This window comes from Balaenoptera musculus, chromosome 2 (genome assembly GCF_009873245.2).
Source record: "Balaenoptera musculus isolate JJ_BM4_2016_0621 chromosome 2, mBalMus1.pri.v3, whole genome shotgun sequence".
Taxonomy (NCBI): domain Eukaryota; kingdom Metazoa; phylum Chordata; class Mammalia; order Artiodactyla; family Balaenopteridae; genus Balaenoptera; species Balaenoptera musculus.
The window spans coordinates 91,575,190-91,597,781 of record NC_045786.1 but is presented as its reverse complement, the minus strand read 5'-3'; the positions used below and the strand labels follow the sequence as shown (position 1 = coordinate 91,597,781).

General features: G+C 48.1%; 2 protein-coding genes across 3 annotated transcripts; one reads left to right on the top strand and one right to left on the bottom strand.

Annotated features, from left to right (window-relative positions):
- Positions 1 to 38: 38 nt before the first annotated feature.
- Positions 39 to 6,775, top strand: ZFYVE19 (zinc finger FYVE-type containing 19). 2 transcript variants are annotated; one of them, XM_036845246.1, is made up of 11 exons: positions 39 to 276; positions 1,523 to 1,644; positions 1,814 to 1,867; positions 2,252 to 2,370; positions 2,467 to 2,612; positions 2,960 to 3,068; positions 4,870 to 5,079; positions 5,513 to 5,592; positions 5,903 to 6,001; positions 6,136 to 6,263; positions 6,346 to 6,775. In XM_036845246.1, exons 1-11 carry the CDS (start codon positions 223 to 225, stop codon positions 6,422 to 6,424), a joined length of 1,200 nt encoding a protein of 399 aa, XP_036701141.1. In that variant the 5' UTR covers positions 39 to 222; the 3' UTR covers positions 6,425 to 6,775. The 2 variants fall into 2 exon arrangements, with proteins under 2 accessions (XP_036701141.1, XP_036701142.1); XM_036845247.1 differs by lacking the exons at positions 2,252 to 2,370; positions 2,960 to 3,068 and having other exon boundaries at positions 83 to 276.
- An 883-nt stretch (positions 6,776 to 7,658) lies between these two features.
- On the bottom strand, positions 7,659 to 18,796 carry PPP1R14D (protein phosphatase 1 regulatory inhibitor subunit 14D). The gene is made up of 4 exons (XM_036845257.1): positions 18,314 to 18,796; positions 8,406 to 8,489; positions 8,170 to 8,202; positions 7,659 to 7,975 (listed from the first exon to the last, which is right to left on the bottom strand). The coding sequence occupies exons 1-4, from the start codon at positions 18,560 to 18,562 to the stop codon at positions 7,901 to 7,903; spliced, it is 441 nt and encodes a 146-aa protein (XP_036701152.1). The 5' UTR covers positions 18,563 to 18,796; the 3' UTR covers positions 7,659 to 7,900.
- Positions 18,797 to 22,592: the final 3,796 nt, after the last annotated feature.

Genomic DNA, 22,592 nt, shown 5'->3' with positions numbered 1-22,592 from the left:
GGGCACTAGTGAATGAACTACGACTCCCAGCAGCCCTCGCGTCCGCCGCTGATGCTCTCGGGCTGGGGTGACTGTAGTGATTCTCCTGTCGGAGGCCTTGGCTGGCCCGCGCGAGTGGGCGTGGAGAGTAACGGAGGGGCTGGGTGAAGGTGCAAGGGGTCCTGGATATGAGCCGCAAGAGCTCAGCTCCGCCGACCTTGCCGCGCCGCGCCGGCAACCAGGATGGAGAGTAGGTGCTACGGCTGCGCTGTCAAGTTCACCCTCTTCAAGAAGGAGGCGAGTGTTCTCTCCCCGAGGGCTAGAGGGCTAGGGAGGACGCGGAGTAGAGGGAAATGCACAGGATTTGCAGTCCGCAGGCTTGTTTTTACGGGCCCTCTCCAGCTGTGTGGTTTTGATGAAGTCACTGAGCCTCAGTTTCCGTTTCTATAAAGTGGGGCTAACACTCCCTCGCTTTCGGGGTTGGTGTGAGGGTCCAGTGAGGTGCTGGAGGTGAGAGTTCCCCATAAACTGTAAATTGGGCTCCTGTCATTTTTGGAAAGCTAGGCTTTTCTGTCTGTCAAGTGTAGGATCCGGCTGTTTCCTTCCCTCCGCCCTGCTCCTCCACAGCCTACTCTACATCACACCATGCCCTTTACTCTCTCTGCTCTGAAACCGTCACCGGCAAGCAGCATGCCCTTCCCCGGTTTCTTGAGTTAGATTACCGCCCTTTCTCCTGCCCCAGGGCACCATGGCAAAGTCTCACTTGTCCTCAGGCCAGACCTGCCAAGTTTCCCTGGTAAACTGCAGGCTTCCTCAGCCTCAGTTGTGACCAGGAGATAGGAACTAGATAGGATGAATGAATAGCAGGTAGGGAAGCAGATCCATGTAGCACTCAGAAACCTGGGTTTTGGAGTCAAAGTGCTCAGGATCCAAATTTGAGCTCTGCTGTCATTCATGGGGTGACCTTGGTTTGGGCAAGTCATGTAACCTCTCTGACCCCGTTTAAAATAGGAATAATAATGGTGGTCATCAGGATTAAGTAAGATAGTGTGTATAAATTGCGAGGATTAAATCAGGTGATGAAAGTTAAGTACTGAGTTTAGTGCCTGGCACACAGTAAATGCTTAATAAATGGAGGCTACTGTTACCATCCCATCCTGAGTCAAGCCTCCTTTCATCTCTGCTAGAGCAGAGAAGGCATGGGCTCTGCACTGTTTCTCCTTTTTGAAGAGTCAGTGACCTGAAGCATGGGGCTTTGCCTATTTGTCTTTCACACTCCAGTGTCAGGGAATTGAAGACAGAGTAGAAAGCATGGGAATTTTGCATGAAGCTTTACGAGATTTGAATAGAAGACTGGAGACTGAGGAATCGCTTTACCCTCCACCCCTGTCTCTCCCCAGTCCTTAGGGGCCCCACTCCTCATCCTCCTCCCAGCAGCTGGTCACAACTCCAGTGTCTGCTCTCTGTGTGTGTTCAGAGAGTCCCAGGGAGGAGCCTGCAGGGGCAGGTGAGAGGTAGACCCCTTGCTTCATGTTTCTTGTAGTACGGCTGTAAGAACTGTGGCCGGGCCTTCTGTTCCGGCTGCCTTAGCTTCAGTGCAGCGGTTCCCCGGGCTGGAAACACCCAACAGAAAGTCTGCAAGCAGTGCCATGAGGTTCTGACCAGGTGAGAAGCCAATATGGTCAAGGGTTCAGCCAAGCATGGCAGCAGGCAGATGGCCAGGCCTCACAGCCTTGTGCTGTATGTCTAGAGGTCAGCCCAGGAAGTGTTTGGGGTGGGGGACACTGATAGGCAGATGGCAGGTGACTTCTGACACCAGATTTCTTCTCTATAGAGGATCTTCTCCTGCCATTGCCTCCAAGTGGTCACCACCTCAGAACTATAAGAAGTAAGTGCTGAAGGGACAGAGACAAATGGGGATGGGGAAAGGACAAGGGAGCCATAGGGTAGGAGTCTCTTCCCAGCCTACAGATCAGATGAGCACAGGATCAGGAAAATATCTACCTCTCAGGTTCCTGACTGCCCTCTTGGGCTCAGAAAGCAGCTCACCAGTCCTTTCCCCAGAAAAGATTCTTGGTAGACCTCGCCCTCTCATCTGGACTCTCCCGTCGGTCAGCTGGGTTGGGCTGCAGGGTGACATGAGCAAGCGCCACAGAAGATTGTCTGTTGGAGGCCTCCCTAGCTGCCTAGAAATGATTTGAATGGGAAACAGTGAGTGCCTTCACCCCTCCCTTCTGCATTCTTTAAGAGCCTCTGTCTCATATCCTGCCAGGCGTGTGGCAGCCTTGGAAGCCAAGCAGAAGCCCAACACTCCCCAGAGCCATGGACTGACCCAGCAAGACCAAGTCATTGCTGAGCGCCTAGCACGGCTCCGCCAGGAGAACAAGCCCAGTGAGTGGGGGCAGACAGGGTGGAAAAGACGCTATTCAGGGCTCATGGGACTAGGATTCCTCTGGATCTTACAAGGCTTCTCTATGCCAATTGCAGAGTCAGTGCCCTCGCAGGCGGAGATAGAAGCCAGGCTTCTTGCACTGAGGGATGCACCCCAGGGTTCCATCCCTTCCACCCAGGAGATGGAGGCACGGCTTGCTGCACTGCAGGGCAGAGTTCCACCTTCTCAGACCCCCCAGCTGGTGAGTGCTGTGGCTTCGGAGGGATGGAGGTCCTGGGACGAGGACCCAGCAGAAGCCCAGATACGTATATGCTTAGATACTTTGCAGGAGTACCTCCTGCTCCTGAGGCCTGCTGCCAGACCAAGGAACCAGAGACAGGCAGCAGGATTGGATGGGGCAGGAAAGAGTGGCCCCTTAGTCCCGCTGGGGACTGCCAGACCTACTTGATTACGTGGGCTCTGGAATTGTCCCCTTTCCCTGAGCTTTGGGAACTCCTCAGCATCCACCCCTGACCTAAACTGTTCTGAGCCTTATGGTGCGGCTTCCTGCCTACGCTGCTCCCCACTGAGGTTCCCTCCTCTGAGCAGGCACATCAGCCACCAGACACCAGGACCCAGGCCCAGCAGGCACAGGATCTGCTGACAGAGCTAGCAGCGGAGGTGGCTATTGATGAGAGCTGGGAACGAGGAGGCCCAGGTATCTTCTCCACCTGGCTCCCCCAGGGACCTGCCCCCCCGACTCTTTCCCCAGGTGGGAGAGGCTCTGCTGCCCACGCTCTGGGAGGTGAATATCAATCAGAGAATAGTCAACATTACAAAGGCTACCATTTATTGAGTGTTTACTCCAGTGGGAGCCAGTGTAAGCCTAGTGGATAAGCGTGTGGGCTTTAGGCTCAGACAGTGATTCCCTTTTCTACCACTTACTAGCTGTGTGACCCTCGGCACATTACTTGACCTAAGTCTCACTTTCCTCATCTGTAAAATGGAGGAATGTGTGGTAAAACCGACCTCACAGGGAAGTCATGAGGAGGAAATGAGCTAATCCAGTAGTGCTTAGGACCCTGCCTGGCTCATAGTAAATGCTTAGTGAATGTTCTCTACAATGATGATGATGATGATAAGGAGGAGGAAGAGGCTATTTACATTTAGTTGAAATTAAATAAAATGTAAGATTCAGTTCCTCAGTGGTACCAGCCACATTTCAAGTGCTCAGTAGCCACAAGTGGCTCATGGCTACAATCTTGGACAGCACAAATACAGACCATGATATGGAATGATCCCATCATCTTAAAAAATTCTTTTGGACACTGCTGTTCAAAAGCTTCAAAGCAGTGGTTCTCAACCATGGATGATTTTCCCTCCAGGGCCCATTTGGCAATGTCTGCAGACTTTTTGGGTGTCACAAGTCAGAGGGTACCACTGGCATCTAGTGAGCAGAGGCTAAGGATGCTACTAAACATTGTACATACACGGGACAACCCCACAACAAAGAATTACAGGCATGCCTCAGAGATATTGTGGGTTCAGTTGAATACCACTGCAATAAAGTGAGTCACAAATTTTTTGGTTTCCTGGTGCATGTAAAAATTATGTACACGATACTGTAGTCTATTAAGTGTACAATAGCATGTTTAGAAAAACAATGTACATACCTTAATTTAAAAATATTTTATTGCTAAAAATTGCTAACCATCATCTGACAACATAGGGTTGCCACAAACCTTCAGTTTGTAAAAAAAAAGGCAGTATCTGCGAAGCGCAATAAACTGAAGCTCAATAAAACAAGGTATGCCTGTATCCTGTCCAAAATGTCAATAGAACCAAGATTAAGAAACCCTGCTTTAGAGATACAATCTCACTGAATATCCTCAGTAATCCTATAATAACTGTTATTATCCGTATTTGATAAATGAGGAAACTGAGACCTGGTGAGCTTAAGGAACTTGACCAAGGTCACACAGCTATTAATTAGTAAAGCTGGGACTTGAACCCAAAGCTATCTGACTTCAAACATCTTACTCTGAAACTCTGAGCTAAAGGGGACCATGTCAGAGCCACACCCACTCTGGTAAAATTCTTCCTGCCTAGTGACGTTCAAGACCTCAGCTTCCCTCATGTCCTCTCTGCGCTGCTCCCTGGAAATGCTGATTCCAGCCTGTAAGGCAGAGAGCCTGGCTGGACCTTGACCTCCCCATATCCTGCTCCTTTTGGGCAGTGATTCTCATACCATGGGGCACCCACCCTAAGGGCAGCATGTTAAAATATCAGGTGGGTGGGGATGGATATAATTGAAAAAGAAATGTCTAAGATTACTAGTTTTTTACATTTGGGATGATGGAGGAAATACTAATTTTATTTGTAATATAAACCACAGGAGCTATTGTTGAACAAAAAGCTGATAATCTGTGGGTTTTTTTAAAACCTTGAGAAACGGGCTCAGTGGTTTCTGATGAGAGATCCTGAAATGTCTGCCCCCCTGAATGCATCACTCTTTCCAGCCACCTCTATCCAGAACGACCTCAACCAGGGGGGCCCAGGGCCCCAGAGCACCAGCTGCAAGGGACAGGCCACCTGGTCCCTGGAGGAGGAGAAGAGGAGGCTGCTGGCTGAGGCAGCAGTCGCGCTTCAGGAGGAGAACACAAGGCAGGAGCGGATCCTGGCCCTCGCCAAGCGCCTGGCCGTGCTGCAGGGACGGGATCCCGATAGAGGTAGAGGCTGGGGGGCAGCCACTCATTCATGTCCACTGGGCCGTCCTCCCCACTCTCACCCTCAGGCCAGACTGCACAGTGGCTGTACTCCCTGCCAGGCTGAGTCAGGGGCTGGGGGTCCCTGTGCCCAGGGGTCTATCGAGCTCCACCCAGAACCACGAGGAAGGTGCTGGGGCAAAGCACTGGATGAGGAACAAGTGGCAGCCATCAGGGGGCAGGGGAACCCTGGGTCCCTTCAGGTACGGAGCTTTCTGTTCGTGCCCTCCAGCCCGGCATGGTGGGGCAGGGTCTGATCAGAGTGGCTGCAGAGGCTGCTCAGTTCTGGAACACGTGCCACTGGAAACCAAACCTCTCCTGGGGGCAGAAGTACAGCCACTCAGGTGAGCTCTCAACCTCACTCCTCTTCCCCTGCTCCCGTCTCTCCCTCTTCAAGTGACCCTCCAGGACTACCGCCTTCCAGACAGTGATGACGAAGAGGATGAGGAGACAGCCATCCAGAGAGTCCTTCAGCAGGTCGGCCCCGCCTTACCCACCCGACCACCCCTTGTCCTGTCCCTGCCCCACTGCCCCACCGCCCACCTGACCCCGTTCACTCTGCCTCCGCGCTGGGGCTCGATGGCTAGTCACTGTGCAGCTCCTGTGCCAGCTGGGCCGCCCTGCCCCGTGACACAGACCTGCCCCTGGGCCCTTGAGATGGGGTGTCGGCAGCCACAGACAGCATAAAGGAAGATGGGTTGAGAGCTAAGGCCACAGAGCACAGAAATACTGTGTGTTGGCGGGGCTGCCTGGAGCGGGGAGCTGTACCTCTTCGCCCTGTCCACAGCTCACTGAAGAAGCTGCCCTGGATGAGGCAAGTGGCTTTAACATCCCTGCAGAGCCAACTCTCCAACCCCAAGCCCAATCCTGCAGGGCAGAGCCTGAGGTGAGGAAAACCCCAGACACAGACCCCGGGCCACCACCACAGCCTCCCTCCTTGCCTGGCCGACTGTTCGTCCAGCCGCCCTCCCAGACCCCATCGGGTACCTTATGTCCCCCATTCCTCCCTGGTCTCCAAAGGTCCAGGCCATGGCTGCCGGGCCTGAGGCTGAGGAAGAGGAGCTCCCCTGGTGCTGCATCTGCAATGAGGATGCCACCCTGCGCTGTGCTAGCTGTGACGGAGACCTCTACTGTGTCCGCTGCTTCCGGTGGGTGCAGGTGGAATGTTCTTTGGGGGTGGGAGAGTTGCGGGGCCGCCTGTGATCCCTGACCTCTATCGATGCTCCACAGGGAAGGCCATGATGCCTTTGAACTTAAAGAGCACCAGACATCTGCCTACCACCCCCAGCATAAAAGCCGAGAGCACTGAGGGAACCCTGGTCCTCCCGGGAAGGCCATCCTACAGGCAATCACACAAGCTGGAGCGCCCTCCAGGGCATCTGATGGGAGAACATGTCAGGCTAGACTGCTTATGAATGCGCCCTTTCCTGAGCCTCCGTCCCTGGAAGGAGGAAGGATTTCTCCATTGGAGACGATGACTGGAGGAGCCAGAGGGAAGGCAGAAGTCTGGAGCCTCCAGCATTGAAGTCTGGACTAGGAGTGAGAGGCATGATGGGGAAAGACCAGCCTGAATCCAAGGAGGAGCCTTGAAACTTGCTCAAGGGTCCAGGGCCCTCCACTGGCACTTAGAGCATTTAATAAAGTATGTTGATTCATTGGACCCAGCATCTTTTATCTATAGAACCCTGTGGGCCCTGAGCCTGGGCCTTGGAGAGGTGGCAAGAGCAGAGTAGGCTGTAAGTCCAGTCCTGTAGAGTGAGGAAAAAGCTTGAGCCATCCTGCAAGCTTCTGCAGGCAGGAACAGTCCCACCCATCCTGGTGGCCTCATATGCAGTAGGCATGAATATTCATACTACTGAACTGAACTGAACTGCATCCTGCTCTGGGCAGCCCAGCTTAGCCCCCAGGCCCCACCGTACTCAAACACTGCATGCACAAGCAGTGAATGCATACCCTGCTTCCTGCCTTACTCCCAAAGGATGCCACCTCCAGGGCTCCTGTCCCAACCCACGTGCCATTCAGACCCAGTGTCTGTTCCCACCAACTTCCTTCTGACCTGATTCCTGGCCTTTGAGCCTATACCCTTTACACCCCTCTGCTTAGCCCCTGCTTTTTCTCTTTCTGCCTCTGGCTTGGAGCTGGTTCAAGAAAGAGTCCTCAGCCTGAGGTCTCCTGAATCATTTAGTGAGGGAAGAGGGTGTAGCTTTCCCTGAGGCCCCCAAACCCAGCTAGTTTTTTTCCTGTTACCTCTCCTATGGGTCTTTGCCACTTGGGTTCCTATTGGTGATGTCAGGATGCGGTGTCTCTTAGCCAGGTGCCTTCTGCTTGGCCTCCGGGCCTTGCTTGATGGTGATTTCTCTGACGCAGAACTGTGACCTTTATCTTTGAATTCTCAAGCCCTGGGTGGATGGATGGATGGATGGACAGATGGGTGAGGTATGTGGATACAGCCTAGTGACTCAGGATGCTGGCCTTATGGTATAACACTTCAGTCCCTCCCTCCTCCATCCCTCAGCACAGATATGCTCCACACTCCATTCACCTGGGGCTCCTGAAGGTTTTATTTACTCAGCTGCCAAGGAAAACACTGGGCCATAGCCATGACTGGCTCCCAGAAAGCCCAGCTGACAGGAATTAGCTGTGACTGCACATAGACAGGGGTGTCCAGATGTCCCTCCTCACTCTCCACGTTCCTTGTCTGTGTCCCAAGGAGCTGTTTCCCTCTCAGCCCAGGATCCAGGGGTTCAGGGCAGACCTGGCAGTGCTGAAGCTGGTGAAGGTAGCCTCACAAGGCTTGTTTCTGAGGCCGACTGAGTCTCCGAAGTTTCTTGAGTTGACTGAGCAGCTCAGAGATAAAAGGCTGAGAAAGAAACAGGGGTGAGATCAAGGCATGGGGTCACACCCACCCACCACACTGCTCTCCCTAGTCTCCACCTGACCCCATCGCATCAGAGTCAGGGAAGGGGAGAAGGACCCAGGACCAAGCTTTCCTCTTCACTAGCTGCCGTCCCACTGGGCCTCCTCTTACCCCCAGACTAACAGAGCATCCCTTACCTCTGTGGGGCGGGGGCAGTTTTGGAGAATAGCCTGGTGGAAGAAAGCAGAGAGTGGGTCCCCAAGCCACAGCACTTTGTCACGATTCCCCAGTCAGTCTCCCAGGAATTCTCCCCTCTGAATTGGTTCTCCCCACACAGATGGGGAGGCAGAACCTGGGTTCTTGGGCTCCCCTTGGTCCAAGCCCAGCTTCCATCCCCCAACCCCTGGGCCTGGGGCCTGGCCCCCCATTCTACCTCCAACTGAGTCTTCTGCTCCTCTGTGGATAGTTCCATGAGAGCCTCCAGGTCGATCTCAGGCTCAGAAGGAGTTGGTTGATCCTGTTTAGGAATCACACGGGGCTCAGAGGAGCCTGGCTAGCTGGTGCTGGGGTGACAGTTAACTGTCAGAGGTTCACCGGTCTCCCACTCTATTTCCCATGTTCATTTCCTCTCCTCACCTTACTCAAACCACCCCATTCATCCTTTTATTCAACAGTTACTGAATAACTACTATGTTCTACCTGAAACAGTCTAGGGTTCTTTAAAAAGAGTATCTGTTTAATTTCAATAGTTATAAACATTGTTAGTAGGGATGCAAAATGGTGCAGATGCTTTGGAAAATAATTTGGCAGTTCCTTAAAATGTTAAATATAGAGTTATCATCTGACCCAACAATTCCACTCATAGGTCTATTCCCAAGAGAAGTGAAAACATACATCCACATATGTCCATATGAATGTTCACAGCAGCATTATTCATATTCAAATGTCCATCAACTGGTGAATGGATAAATAAAATATGATGTAGCCATACAATATTTTTCAGCAATAAGAAGGAACAAAGTAGTGATTCATGCCACAACATGGATTAACCTTGAAAACATGTTAGTGAAAGAAGCCAGTTACAAAAGGCTTCATATTATATGATTCAATTTGTATGAAATGTCCAGAATAGGTAAATCTATAGAGACACAAAGTGGATTAGTGGTTGCCTAATGCTGAGAGTGGTGGTGGTAGGGAATGGGGTGTGACCACTAGCGGGTACAGGGTTTCTGTTATAGATTATAAAATGTTCCAAAATAAGGATCATCCCTGGTGGCGCAGTGGTTAAGAATCCGCCTGCCAACGCAGGGGACACGGGTTTGAGCCCTGGTCCGGGAAGATCCCACATGCTGCGGAGCAACTAAGCCCACGCGCCACAACTACTGAAGCCCACACATGTAGAGCCCATGCTCCACAACAAGAGAAGCCACCGCAATGAGAAGCCTGTGCACCGCAACGAAGAGTAGTCCCCACTCGCTGCAACTAGAGAAAGCCCGCACGCAGCAGCAAAGACCCAATGCAGCCAAAAATTAATTAATTAATTAAAAAATAATAATTAAAAAATTAAAAATAGAACTACCATATAACCCAGCAATTCCACTTCTCGATATTTATCCAAAGAAAATGAAAACACTAATTCAAAAAGATATATACACCCCCAGACTTCCCTGGTAGCACAGTGGTTAAGAATCCACCTGCCAATGCAGGGGACATGGGTTTGAGCCCTGGTCCGGGAAGATCCCACATGCCATGCAGCAACTAAACCTGTGTGCCACAGCTACCGAGCCTGCGCGCCACAGCTACTGAGCCTGCGCTCTGAAGCATGCGAGCCACAACTACTGAGCCCGTGTGCTGCAACTACTGAAGCCCACGCGCCTAGAGCCTGTGCTCTGTAACAAGAGAAGTCACCGCAATGAGAAGCCTGTGCACCACAACAAAGAGTAGCCCCCTCTCGCCACAACAAGAGAAAGCCCGAGTGCAGCAACGAAGACCCAACGCAGCCAAAAATTAATTAATTAATTTAAAAAAAGAGAGAGAGAGATATACACCCCCATTTTCACTGCAGCATTATTTGCAATAGCCAAGATATGGAAACCACCCAAGTGTCCATGGATGGGTGACTGGATAAAGAATATGTGGTGTATATATATATACTGGAATACTATTCAGCCATCAATAAAAAAAAAAAAGAAAAAGAAATCCTGCCCTGTGCAGCAACATGGATGGACCTTGAGGGCGTTTCATTGAGTGAAATAAATCAAAGAAAAACAAATACTGTATGATCTCACTTATATGTGGAATTAAAAAAACAAAACAAAAAATGAACTCATAGATACAGAGGACAGATTGGTGGTTGCCAGAGGCGGGGGTGGGGGTAGGCAAAATGGGTAAAGCCGATCAAAAGGTACAAACGTCCAGATATAAAATAAATAAGTCCTGGGGATCTAATGTACAGCATGGTGACTAGAATTAATAATATTGTACTACATATTTGAAAGTTGCTAAAAGAGTAAATCCTAAAAGTCCTCTTCACAAGAAAACAAAATATTTTTGGAACTGTGTATGATGACAAATGTTAACTAGGCTTATTATGGTGATCATTTTGCAATATACACAAATATCAAATTATTATGTTGTATACCTGAAAAAAATGTCAATTACACTTTAATAAAAATGCTTTTTAAAAATTTAAGATGTAAACTCAAGGACAAAGATTTAATAAACTTAATAATTCTGTACTGCTTCATCAGGGACTTTCTTAAGTGAAAGTGGCCTGGTGGGGAAGAACATGACTTCTAGTACAGGTTGGTGCAATTTTCTTGACTCATGGGAAGGTCCACCATTGCTTTTCCATCATCAGTGCAAATATCAATATAGTTTAAAAGGCAAAAAACATCTTGCATTATTTATGAAAATAATCATGGACCCCCTGAAAGGGTCTTGGGAACGCCCGGGATCACCAGAACACACTTCAAGAACTGCTGCCTTCTCCATTTTTCTATTGGGTTGTTGAGGTTTTTTAACTGATTTAAGAAGTTTTTGTTTTGTTTTGTTTTGTTTTTAATTCAGATTAGCTCTAACATTTCATGTGTCATGGAAATATCGTTTCGGGGAGTTACTGGGGAAATAGGTGTATTATATAGTTGAATGTAACGGTCTTTTCCAGTTTGACTTTTGCTTCCTTTTTTTTTTTCAAATGCTTATCAAGTTCTTCCCATACTAACTTGGATAAATATTTGATATTCACCTTTACATTTTTTTAGAGATTTGATAATTTCACCTTTTCTGATTATCTAATCCTTTGGAATCTATTTATTCAACAAATATGTGTCCAGTGGCTACTGTTAACCTGGCACTATGAACTTGGGAACTTCAGTCAGCAAAACAAAGATCCTGCCCTCAAAGACCCTACATGTTAGGGGCAGTTGAGGAGACATAATAAAAACAGATGCACTAAGTAATTTAGTTGTATAATGTGTTTAAAAGTAAGTGCTGGGGACTTCCCTGGTGGCGCAGTGGTTGAGAATCTGCCTGCTAATGCGGGGAACACGGGTTCGAGCCCTGGTCTGGGAGGATCCCACATGCCGCAGAGCAACTAGGCCTGTGAGCCACAACTACTGAGCCTGCACATCTGGAGCCTGTGCTCCACAACAAGAGAGGCCACGATAGTGAGAGGCCCGCGCACCGCGATGAAGAGTGGCCCCCGCTTGCCGCAACTAGAGAAAGCCCTAGCACAGAAACGAAGACCCAACATAGCAATCAATCAATCAATCAATAAATCTTTAAAAAAAAAAAAAAGTAAGTGCTGGGGACTTCCCTGGTGGCGCAGTGGTTAAGAATCCGCCTGCCAATGCAGGGGACACGGGTTCAAGCCCTGGTCTGGGAAGATCCCACATGCCACGGAGCAACTAAGCCCGTGAGCCACAACTACTAAGCCTGTGCTCTAGAGCCCATGATCCACAACTACTGAGCCCGTGCATCACAACTACTGAAGCCTGCGTGCCTAGAGCCTGTGCTCCGCAACAAGATAAGCCACCACAGTGAGAAGCCCGTGCACTGCAACAAAGAGTAGCCCCCGTTCACCACAACTAGAGAAAGCCCATGTGCAGCAACGAAGACCCAACGCAGCCAAAATAATTAATTAATTTTTTTAAAAAAGTAAGTGCTGGGACTTCCCTGGCAGTCCAGTGGTTAAGACACCATGCTTCCATTGCAGGGCGCACGGGTTTGATCCATGGTGGGTAAACTAACATCCCACATGCCACACGGTATGGCCAAATAAATAAATAATAAAAAATAACAAATAATAGGGGCTTCCCTGGTGGCGCAGTGGTTGAGAATCTGCCTGCCAATGCAGGGGACATGGGTTCGAGCCCTGGTCTGGGAAGATCCCACGTGCCGTGGAGCGACTGGGCCCGTGGGCCACAATTACTGAGCCTGCGCGTCTGGAGCCTGTGCTCCGCAACAAGAGAGGCCGCAATGGTGAGAGGCCCGCGCACAGCGATGAGGAGTGGTCCCCGCTTGCCGCAACTAGAGAAAGCCCTCGCACAGAAACGAAGACCCAACACAGCTAAAAATAATAAATAAATAAAATAAATAAATAAATAAATTTATAAAAAAAATAACAAATAATAAAATAAACTTGTTTTAAAAAAAATTCCCTCTCTGTTTAAAAAAAAAACAAAAACAAGTAAGTGCTATTTGAAGAACTTTTTGGATGGTGGAAATGTTCCATATCTTGATGGGGTAGGGGTTATATATGGCGAAGTGCATTCAAATGTACACTTCAAAAACAGGCAAATTTTGTTGTCTGCCATTAGACTTCAGTAAAGTTGATTTAGAAAAGAAAGAAAGGGCTTCCCTGGTGGCGCAGTGGTTAAGAATCCGCCTGCCAATGCAGAGGACACAGGTTCAAGCCCTGGTTGGGGAAGATCCCACATTCCGTGGAGTGGCTAAGCCCATGCGCCACAACTACTGAGCCTGCGCTCTAGAGCCCGCGAGCCACAACTACTGAGGCCTGCGCACCTGGAGCCCGTGCTCTGCGAAGAAAGAAGCCGCCACAGTGAAAGTCTGCACACAGCAACAAAGACCCAACGCAGCCATAAATTAATTAATTAATTAATTTAAAAATATTTAAAAAAAAAAAAAGAAAGGAAAGAAAGAGAAAAGATGCCTCACCCTCTCATTCCTTCCACTGCCAATGGGTAACCACTGTTAACAGTTTTGGTCTTTCTATACCATTTTAAAAATAAACAGTGCTAGGGTTCTAAGTTAGTTCTTTCACCCTAAACTCTAGACTTTCCCCTTTGCTTCCTTGGTTTCTAGCTCATCTGATTTAGCATTCATTCATTAAATGCATATTTATTGAGAGCATGCTATGCACCAAGCATTGTGATGGGGCCATAACAGCAAAGACAGACAGACATGATCTTGCCCTTGAAAAGCTTATAGTCTCCTGAGGGATACAGACAAGTCAAATGGCAGTTATAATACAGGGCAATAAGCCCTCTGATGAGACACTATGGGAGCACATGGAAGGGGAACCTAACCAAGCCTGGGGTTTAGGAAGGCTTCCAGGAAGAGGTGACCTCTAATCTGAGACCTGAAGGCTGAATAGGAGTTAACAAGATGTTTATACTTCTGATGATGGAGTAACAAGGACTGGATTTATTCTCTCAACATAAGTACCTAGAGAACTGGACAAAAATATATGAAAAGTGTTTTCAGACTTTACACACACATAGCTCAGCACTACCTGGGAAAGAAAGGAAATGAAAGAGGTAAATTCTATAATTGTCCTGGATTTCTTCCTGGAGGCAATTTCCAGACCACAGAGCAGAGAGGGAGATCCCAAGCAGAGCACAGTGGTCATACTAAATTGATATGACAGATACCAGAATTCGGGGCTGAGGTGGCTGGAAGTTGCCAGAGTTCTGCAGAGGAGGGAGTGATGAAGAAAGAGATCTCCAGAAATCTGCATAAGGGTTCTCCTGAGTCTTTGCTGAACACAAGATACACATTCACAGGGTAAAATTTCACAAAGCCAGGTACTATGAGGCACTGTGGGCACAGAGATGAACACTTCCCAGACCCCACAGAGGACTGAAACAAATCAATTTCCACTCAGAGTGGACAGTCATCACCAATCATACAGGAATTCAGGAGAGACCTCAGGAGGGCCCTGTTTACTTGGGGGGTAAATTATTTCCTAGATTAAAGCCTACTCTATACTCACCCCAACAGAACTTAACAAGCTTCAGAAGGATCAAACTGAACCACAAGTAGCTAAACTGCATCCTAGAACAAAGTCCAACACTCTAAAGGAAGAAAAAAAATCCAACAACGTAAAATTCACAATGTCCAGCATCCAATCAAAAATCACTAGTCACAGGGCTTCTCTGGTGGCGCAGTGGTTAAGAATCCACCTGCCAATGCAGGGGACACGGGTTTGATCCCTGGTCCGGGAAGATTCCACATGCCATGGAGCAACTAAGCCCGTGCGTCACAACTACTGAGCCTGTGCTCTAGAGCCCGTGAGCCACAACTACTGAAGCCTGTGTGCCACAACTACTGAAGCCTGCGCACCTAGAGCCTGTGCTCCGCAACAAGAGAAGCCACCACAATGAGAAGCCCTCGCACTACAACGAAGAGTAGGCCCCACTCGCTGCAACTAGAGAAAGCCCACACACAACAATGGAAGACCCAATGCAGCCAAAAATAAATAAATTAATTAATTAAATAAAAATAAATCTATAAAAAAAATCACTAATCATGCCAAGAAGCAGGACATGTGACCTATAAGCAGGAGAAAAAATCAATTAATAGAAGCAGATCAGATATGACAGAGATGATGGAATTAGCAAATGAGGAAAACATGAACATAGTAATGAGAGAAATGGAAGACATGAGAAAGAACCAAGTGAAGCATCTAGAGATGAAAAAATAAAATATTTTAAAGAAAAATTCTACTGAATGGAATTAACAGCATATTTGACACTACAGAAAAAAAATACCATTTAAACTTGAAGAAATAGCAAAAGAAACTAGCCAAAATGAAGCATGGAGAGAAAAAAACTAGTAGAAAAGAAAAGAACAGCATAGAACTTTGGTGACCTGTAAGACCATATCAAGTGGTCTAACATATGTGTAATTGGAATCCCAGAAGGTGGATCCTGGGGCCAAATAATAAAAATACATTCTAATGATTAGCGCTCCACCTCTAAAAAAGGATTAGTCCTGCTCCCAAAACCATTTTATATCATTTATGACATTAACTATACGTACACTGAACATAGGGTATGTATATCACTGAGCGTCAGATTGTCACTGCAGTCTGGTATTGAGAATATGTGCTCAAATCATAATCCAAAATATTCTTTCCCCCAAGTATTTTTTGAATCCTCAGAAAATGAGCAGATATATCAAACAACTCTGACCGAGGTGAACAAGTATGGTCATCTTGTGACTCTGTATTACATGTGGTGGTTTCCTGACAGATGCTGCCTGATTTGACCCCTTTCTCAGCTCCACTCCATACTCTGTCCCCTTACTCCTGATCTCTCTGCCATAGAAACCAGCAATCGAGTAAAGTTCAGAGATTAGCTAACAAATGTTTGTTTCACATTTCATTGACCATACATATATAAGTATATATATATATATATATATATATATATATATATATACACTTTTTTTTCCCTTTGGTCTCACTGCTTGCAGGATCTTAGTTCCCTGACCAGGGATCGACCCTGGGCCCATGGCAGTGAAAGCTCCGAGTCCTAACCACTGGACCGCCAGGGAATTCCTGACAATACATTTTTAAAGTTGTAAGTTTAATAGATTGTTTCTTAAAATGTCATCACATCAAAAGGGCTGCATCAAAATGCATGGTATCATGTAAGCTATAGGAAAGGAATGTTTCAAAACTCTGGGGTGGTCAACAGTGTCCCCTGCTGATGTGTACACTAGATTTAGCCCCAAGGTGGTGATTGGTGACTTTGCCAAGAGGTCTCAATAGAGTGGTGGGAACAGAAGTCAGAATCCAGTGGTTTGAATAGTGATAGGAAAGGAAAAAGTAGGTAAAGCCTCTGAGTTGGTACAAATCCTTTAAGGAGCCTTGTAAAGGAGACAGGAAATAGGGATGGTAACAAAAAGGGGGCATATTGTTAAACAAGAGTCTCCTTAAAATAGGAGAAACTCATGAGTGTTTAAGTCCCTGCTTAGAAGCCAAACCCACACTCCATTTCTGGACAACAGGAGCTCCAGGCCCCCAAGTCAGTTTGTTTTGTTGAACCCAGACTTGGCTTTTCACAAGACCCTAAAGTAGGCTGCACACCCAGTGAGAAGAGGTGGGTGCTCCAACAAAGGAAGGTTGGGTCCCACTAAACTAAACAAATAGTGACACAACCCACTCCTGGAACCATTCCCAGTGGTGCTACCCAAGGTGGGCATGTGGTGGGGAGTCCCAGTGGGTGGAGAGGGGCTCTAAGAAGGAAGAACTGAGGCAGGGTAAGCCTGGAGACTGGGTTACCTCAACCTCTGCCCAAGATGACCAGCCACCTGGGGCTTCCCCAGCCACTTGCCTGCTTCCTGCTGAAAAGGGCAGGGATTAGAAGAGGAACTGCCACCTGGCACCTTTGGACAATTGCCATGACAACTGTAGACCAGGTATTTTATTACAATCATTGCCTGGGAGCGGTCCTCCCAAATGTCCTGTTTTCCAGTGTTATGAGCTCATTATTTTACAGCTTTTCCCCTGCCTTGATCTTTGCCCTGAGGTGTCTGAGATATGAGACTTTTTATACAAGGGCACAACAGTCTGAAATTGAAACTGATCCAGAGAGGGAGGGTTCTGGCAGGAATGAAGGGCAGTGGAGATGTCCTGCAAGGTGAGAGTACACATAGGCCGAGAAAGTTTGCCTGTCCTGCTCCCAGTTCTAGGGCATCTCTCTCCCCTCTGCGAGTGGCTCAGGATGCTGCCAGGGACACCGTCAACACCTGGACCAAACCAACACATGACACAATGAGACTCACAAGACAGCCTGGGCCACCTGCATCACTCTTCCCCGCCTCCAACCACAGGACCACTGACACAGACCTTACCTGGAAGAATCACAAGCCCTTGCTGCCCCCAGAAGAAAAGACAGGACCTGAGTAAGGAAGGAGAGAAACAAGGACCATGGCATGTGGACAAGGAGGACTCTGGTCTCTGGCTTGGTGCATGGCTCTCGCCAGCCACACGCTACGATCAGCAGTGGAGCTTATGAAAAAGACCAGTGCCTGGGCCCCACCCTAGTAGATTGAAATTCAGTTGAAATGCAGCTGGGGCATCGGATTATTACTGAAGTACTTCAGGTGTGGAGAACCACTAGCAGCTTGAATAAACGCTCAGGTGCTACAGGCAGAGCCCCAGCTGCAGCTCCTGGTCCCTGGGCTCCCTAGTGGTGTGACCTTGGGCTAGTTACTCAACATTTCTAAGCCTCCATTTCCTCCACGGTAAACCGTACCTACCTAATGGACTTGTGGGGAGGGCTGAATGAAATAACACAAGTCAGGTGCTGGGCACTGTGCCTAGCACAGAGTTAAGTGCTCCAAATGTTATTCTTGTTGTTGGAGCAGCATTTGTTACTACGCTAGGATCCCGATTAGGAGGTATCTAGGTAAAAAAAAAAAAGGGCTACTCTCCCAGGGTGGGGTTGAGGGGAGCCAGTCAGAGCCAGGGCCAAGGCTAGGTCAGGTGCTGGTATTAGCGTTCGCTATTGGTCACTTTGACATTCTAGTCCAGCACTATCTGTTCTGAGATGATGGAAATGTTCTGTATCTGTGCTGGCAACTTGGTAGCCACTAGCCACCTGGATGTATGGGGCACTTGAAATGTGGCTAGTGTGACTGAAGAACTGACCTTTTAATTTAATTTTCATCAGTTTAAAGTTAAATAGCTACACATGGCTGACAGCTACAGGAATGAACAATGTCGCTCTAGACGTGTATGTGTGTTGAGGTTGAAAGTAAATAAAGACATAAAATAAAGAAAAATAACTCCTCTACTATCTCATCTGAGCCTCAAAAAGTCCTACAAAAGGGATACGACAGGCATTGATAGCCCCATTTTATAGATTAGGAAACTAAGTCTCAGGGATGTTAAAAGACCTGCCCCAGATTATGTAGAGAGTGCGAGGCAGAGCCCAGACCAGAGGGAGGCAGATTTCAGGACTGCAAACCCATGCTTCACCTGTGGGGAAAAACGTCTCCATGGGAGCATGCCTCATCTGCCCTCCAGCTCCTCCTGAGGCCTCAGAGCAGGCTCTCTCCCGGTCCCCAGGCCCGCGGTGTCTTACCCACCTGGAAGAGATCCTGAACCTGGGCGTCCACCCACTGCTCCATCTCCAGCCAGCTCTGGAGCTGCCCCCGGTCATACTTCACCGTCAGCCGGCTGAGTTTCCGGGACCTGGACGCTTTGGAGGGGTCGGACTGGGACTTTGAGTCTGTGGATGACGTCCTCCTCCTCCCAGAAGCCCACTGGACCTTCTTACTTGGATTCTGCTTGTCCGGGTTGGGAGATGTGCAGGAAGCAGGGCTTGAAGACAGCATGGAAGGATTGGTTTGATCAAGGAGCTGGGAAAAACTGCCAGTCAGAGCAAGAGAGCCAGGGAATGAGGAGACAGAACAGAGGGCGAGGCCAGCAGGGAAGAAAGGAAGGCGGGCAGGAGGGAGGGCCAAAGCTCCTGGAGTGGTGGGGGTCAAAGATCAACAGGCCTTTGGCTAGTGCTGGGAATGCCAGTCTTTTGGCTCCTGGCTGCTAGTGAGTGGCACTCCTGAGCTGTGCCCCGGCCACCCTTTCTGCAGCTGCTGGGACCGAGTGATATACCAAGCAAAGGTCAAGAGGATGCCATGCCTCCAGAGGAGGAAGAGGCCCTTCTGAGGCCCTCAGAAGAGGGTCCTGAGGGATGCGGGGCTCTGGCCCGAGTCATACTCACCTGAGAGCCCTCAGCATCTCACTTTCCTGGCCTAGATCCACCTGGGCCCCCAGAAGCTGCGGTCACACGGATCCTGCAGGAGTAGGGTCCCTGGCTGGCAAGGGCTCCTGCTCAGAGAGTGGTGCTGCTGATGGCAGAGTCGCCTCAGGGATAATTAGAGGGGTGGTTATCTCTGGCCCTAATGGGGTCAGTATCCTCTGTGTCTGAGTGTGAGCTGCCTTTAGGGATGTGAGGGAAGAGGCACTACCCTGGCCCTGTATGTTTGCAAAGGCGAGCTTTTCTCCCAAGCCCACTTCCCAGAGGCAACTGCTTAGGAAGCCATGTTTATCATCCCATGACCCTCCCCTGACTCACGTCCTTCCTGACACAGAGGAACCCTGCAGACCTAACATTTACCCAGCTGTCAAGGACTATTACTTCTAGGCATACTTGCGTTCTAAAGGAAGGGTGTTTTTGGACTTCCCTGGTGGCGCAGTGGTTAAGAATCCGCCTGCCAAGGCAGGGGAGACGGGTTTGAGCCCTGGTCCGGGAAGATCCCACATGCCGCGGAGCAACTAAGCCCGCGTGTCACAACTACTGAAGCTCGCTTGCCTAGAGTTCGTGCTCCGCAACAAGAGAAGCCACTGCAACAAGTCCACACACTGCAACGAAGAGTAGCCCCTGCTCACCGCAACTAGAGAAAGCCTGCGCACAGCAACGCAGACCCAACACAGCCAAAAATAAATAAATTACAAAATAAATAAATAAAGGAAGGGTGTTTTTGTTTGTTTGTTTAGTCTTTTGTAACAAAAATTTCAAAACTTTTTAGAAAAGTTACACAACAGAATACTACTATAATTTTTTTTTTTTAATGAACAGCTCAGAAGGACAAATAAAAAATGAAAGTGTCTCTCTTCTCCCCAGTTCCACTCCCTAGAGGGAACCCAACCAACAGCTTCTGCTTTTAGTTCTCCTGAGATCACCATTATTATCCCTTTGTGTAATATCATAAATTTGTCCATTTTAGACAGGATCTCTTCTCTCCTCAGTATGAACGATGAGAGATTTAACTCCCTCACTCATGCTCCCTCATCCCCTTTCCTTGGCATATTCTAATTTTTGTTTATGTATTTCTTTGTTTTTCTTTTATGTATTTCTTTTTAGGTCTTGTAGTGGTTGCCTTTATGATGCTGAGTTTCTGTTTCCAAAGTATCAACTTCATACACTGACTCCTAAAAGAGTTTTAGACACAGGCCAATGGATGAGTCTTTAATGATGAAATTTTAGGTCCTAAGTTAACAGGGTGAGGGAGATGTTTGAGGGCTGGAGGCCAGGATGGTAGCCTGGAAAAGCCCAGGCTTCAGAGGAAGGCTGACAGATCCGAGTTCAAACCCAGCTTTGCCCTGTATTGGTTTAATAACCCTCAAATTTCACAACCTGAGTCTGTTTTCTCATCTGCAAAATGGGGTTTTGGAGAGGATTAAATGAGATGATGTATGTAAACATTCAGCCTGATATCCAAAACAGAGTCCCTTCTCAATAGACATCCCTTCCCTTCCTTTCTTTGCCTTCTCATCCTCCCTGCCTTCCTCGTGAGGCTCTGTCCGTCAAAGGCTGGCCCTGGAATTTCTCTGCAGTGGCTTCCTTCCTGGTCCTCTTTGGAAGAAGGTGGCAATAAGAAGGGGGTAGGGAGGCCTCTAAAATACAGCCTGTAGACTCAGCTCTTACCTTGATGACCTGTTATATTCTGTGATAGGCATTATTATGGTTGTTCCCTCCCTCTTCCATTTCTGTCTTCTGAAGCGTTTGGGAGCCCTTTCAGGAAAAGGAACCAGATCAGAAGAGTCTATGGGTTTTGTTCATTCATTAACTCATTCATTTAACAAAGATTTTATGAGCTCTTCTCGTAGGCCAAATATTATACTCAGTACTAGTGATTGGTGATCCAAAAAAGACACAGTCTCTGTTTTCATGGAACTTACAGTCTAGTGTAAAAATAAACAAACATTAACCAACTAATCAAATAAATGTAAAACTGCAACTGTATTTAATGATCTGAAGAAAAGGTAAGAGGAGATATAGAATGTCCAGTGTGGGTGTGACCTAGCAAGCAGTAACATTTGGACTGAGTTCTGAAGGATGAGTAGGAGTTAACTAGGTACAGGGGCCAGCAGGAGTGGAATTGGCAGAAGGCACAGCATATGCAAAGGCCCTGTGACAGGAGAAAGAGGGTGAGTACAAGGGACTAGAGAAGGTCAATGGAGGTGGAACAAAGAGATGAGGGAGGCAAAAGCGAGCCATGAGGCAGACAGGGTGGAGGTATCTACATAGGGCCCTGTCAACCATGTTAAGGAGTTTTGTCTCTATCCTAAGAGCGTTGGGAGTAACTGCAAAATCTTAAGCAAGGGTGGTTGGGTAGACTGACGAGTTCAGATTTAAATTTCCAAAATATCGCCTTGGCTATTGACTACAGAGAGGATCAGAGGGCACAGAAGTCCTGGAGGTCGGTTGGGAGGCCATTGCTGTAGGGCTTGACTGGGGGAGGTAGCGTTGGTGATAGTGAGAAGTGGACAGATTGGAGAGCTATTTAGGGGGTAATATTTAACAGAACTTGGCGATGGATTGGAATATGCAAACTTCATGAATGCCTACACAGGAACACAGACAGATTCATGCATGGGGCCTCTCTGAGCATATTTCCTCATCTGTAAACTGGGGGTTGGTGAGATTCTGCATGAGCACACAACATGGCCCCAGTGAAGCTTGATGGTACACAAATGAGTTATGCCCATTATTTATAGTGTAAGCCTCCTTATTTACATTTTTCCATCTCAGCATTGATCTTCGAGTGTCACTATTCATCAGTAAGTTTGCCCAAGATAAGGGAACTCAAGTTTCAAGATAAGATGTGAGGAAAACCACCAGGACCACAGGGTCATATCAGGGTGGGGAAATAAAGAGGGTGCAGGCCTGGGCAGAGGCAAGGTGTCTGCCCTGCTCTCCTGGCCTGGCCTGGGTCCAGTGGTGGGATAAAATAAGCAGCAGGTGGCTTCCCTGGTGGCGCAGTGGTTGAGAGTCTGCCTGCCAATGCAGGGGACACGGGTTCGAGCCCTGGTCTGGGAAGATCCCACATGCCGCGGAGCGACTAGGCCCGTGAGCCACAATTGCTGAGCCTGCGCGTCTGGAGCTTGTGCTCCGCAACAAGAGAGGCCGCGATAATAAGAGGCCCGCGCACCGCGATGAAGAGTGGCCCCCACTTGCCGTAACTAGAGAAAGCCCTCGCACAGAAACGAAGACCCAACACAGCCATAAATAAATAAATAAATAAATAAAGCAGCAGGCAGACCCCATCAGAACTAGACAGGATTTTTGTTTTTATTTTTGTTTTTTAATTTTTCAGCCACGTCACGCAGCATGTGAGATCTTAGTTCCCCCACCAGGTATCAAACCTGTGCCCCCTGCAGCAGAAGTCTTAACCACTGGACCACCAGGTAAGTCCTTAAAAATTTTTATAATAAAAGAAAAGCATGTTCATTTTAGAAACATTTCTAAATTTTCTAAAACATTTAAAAATTCCCATAATCCTGCCACACAAAACCACCACTGCTAGCATTCTGGCAAGTTTCTTTCTATTCTCTTTTTTTTTTGAAAATTTATTTATTTTT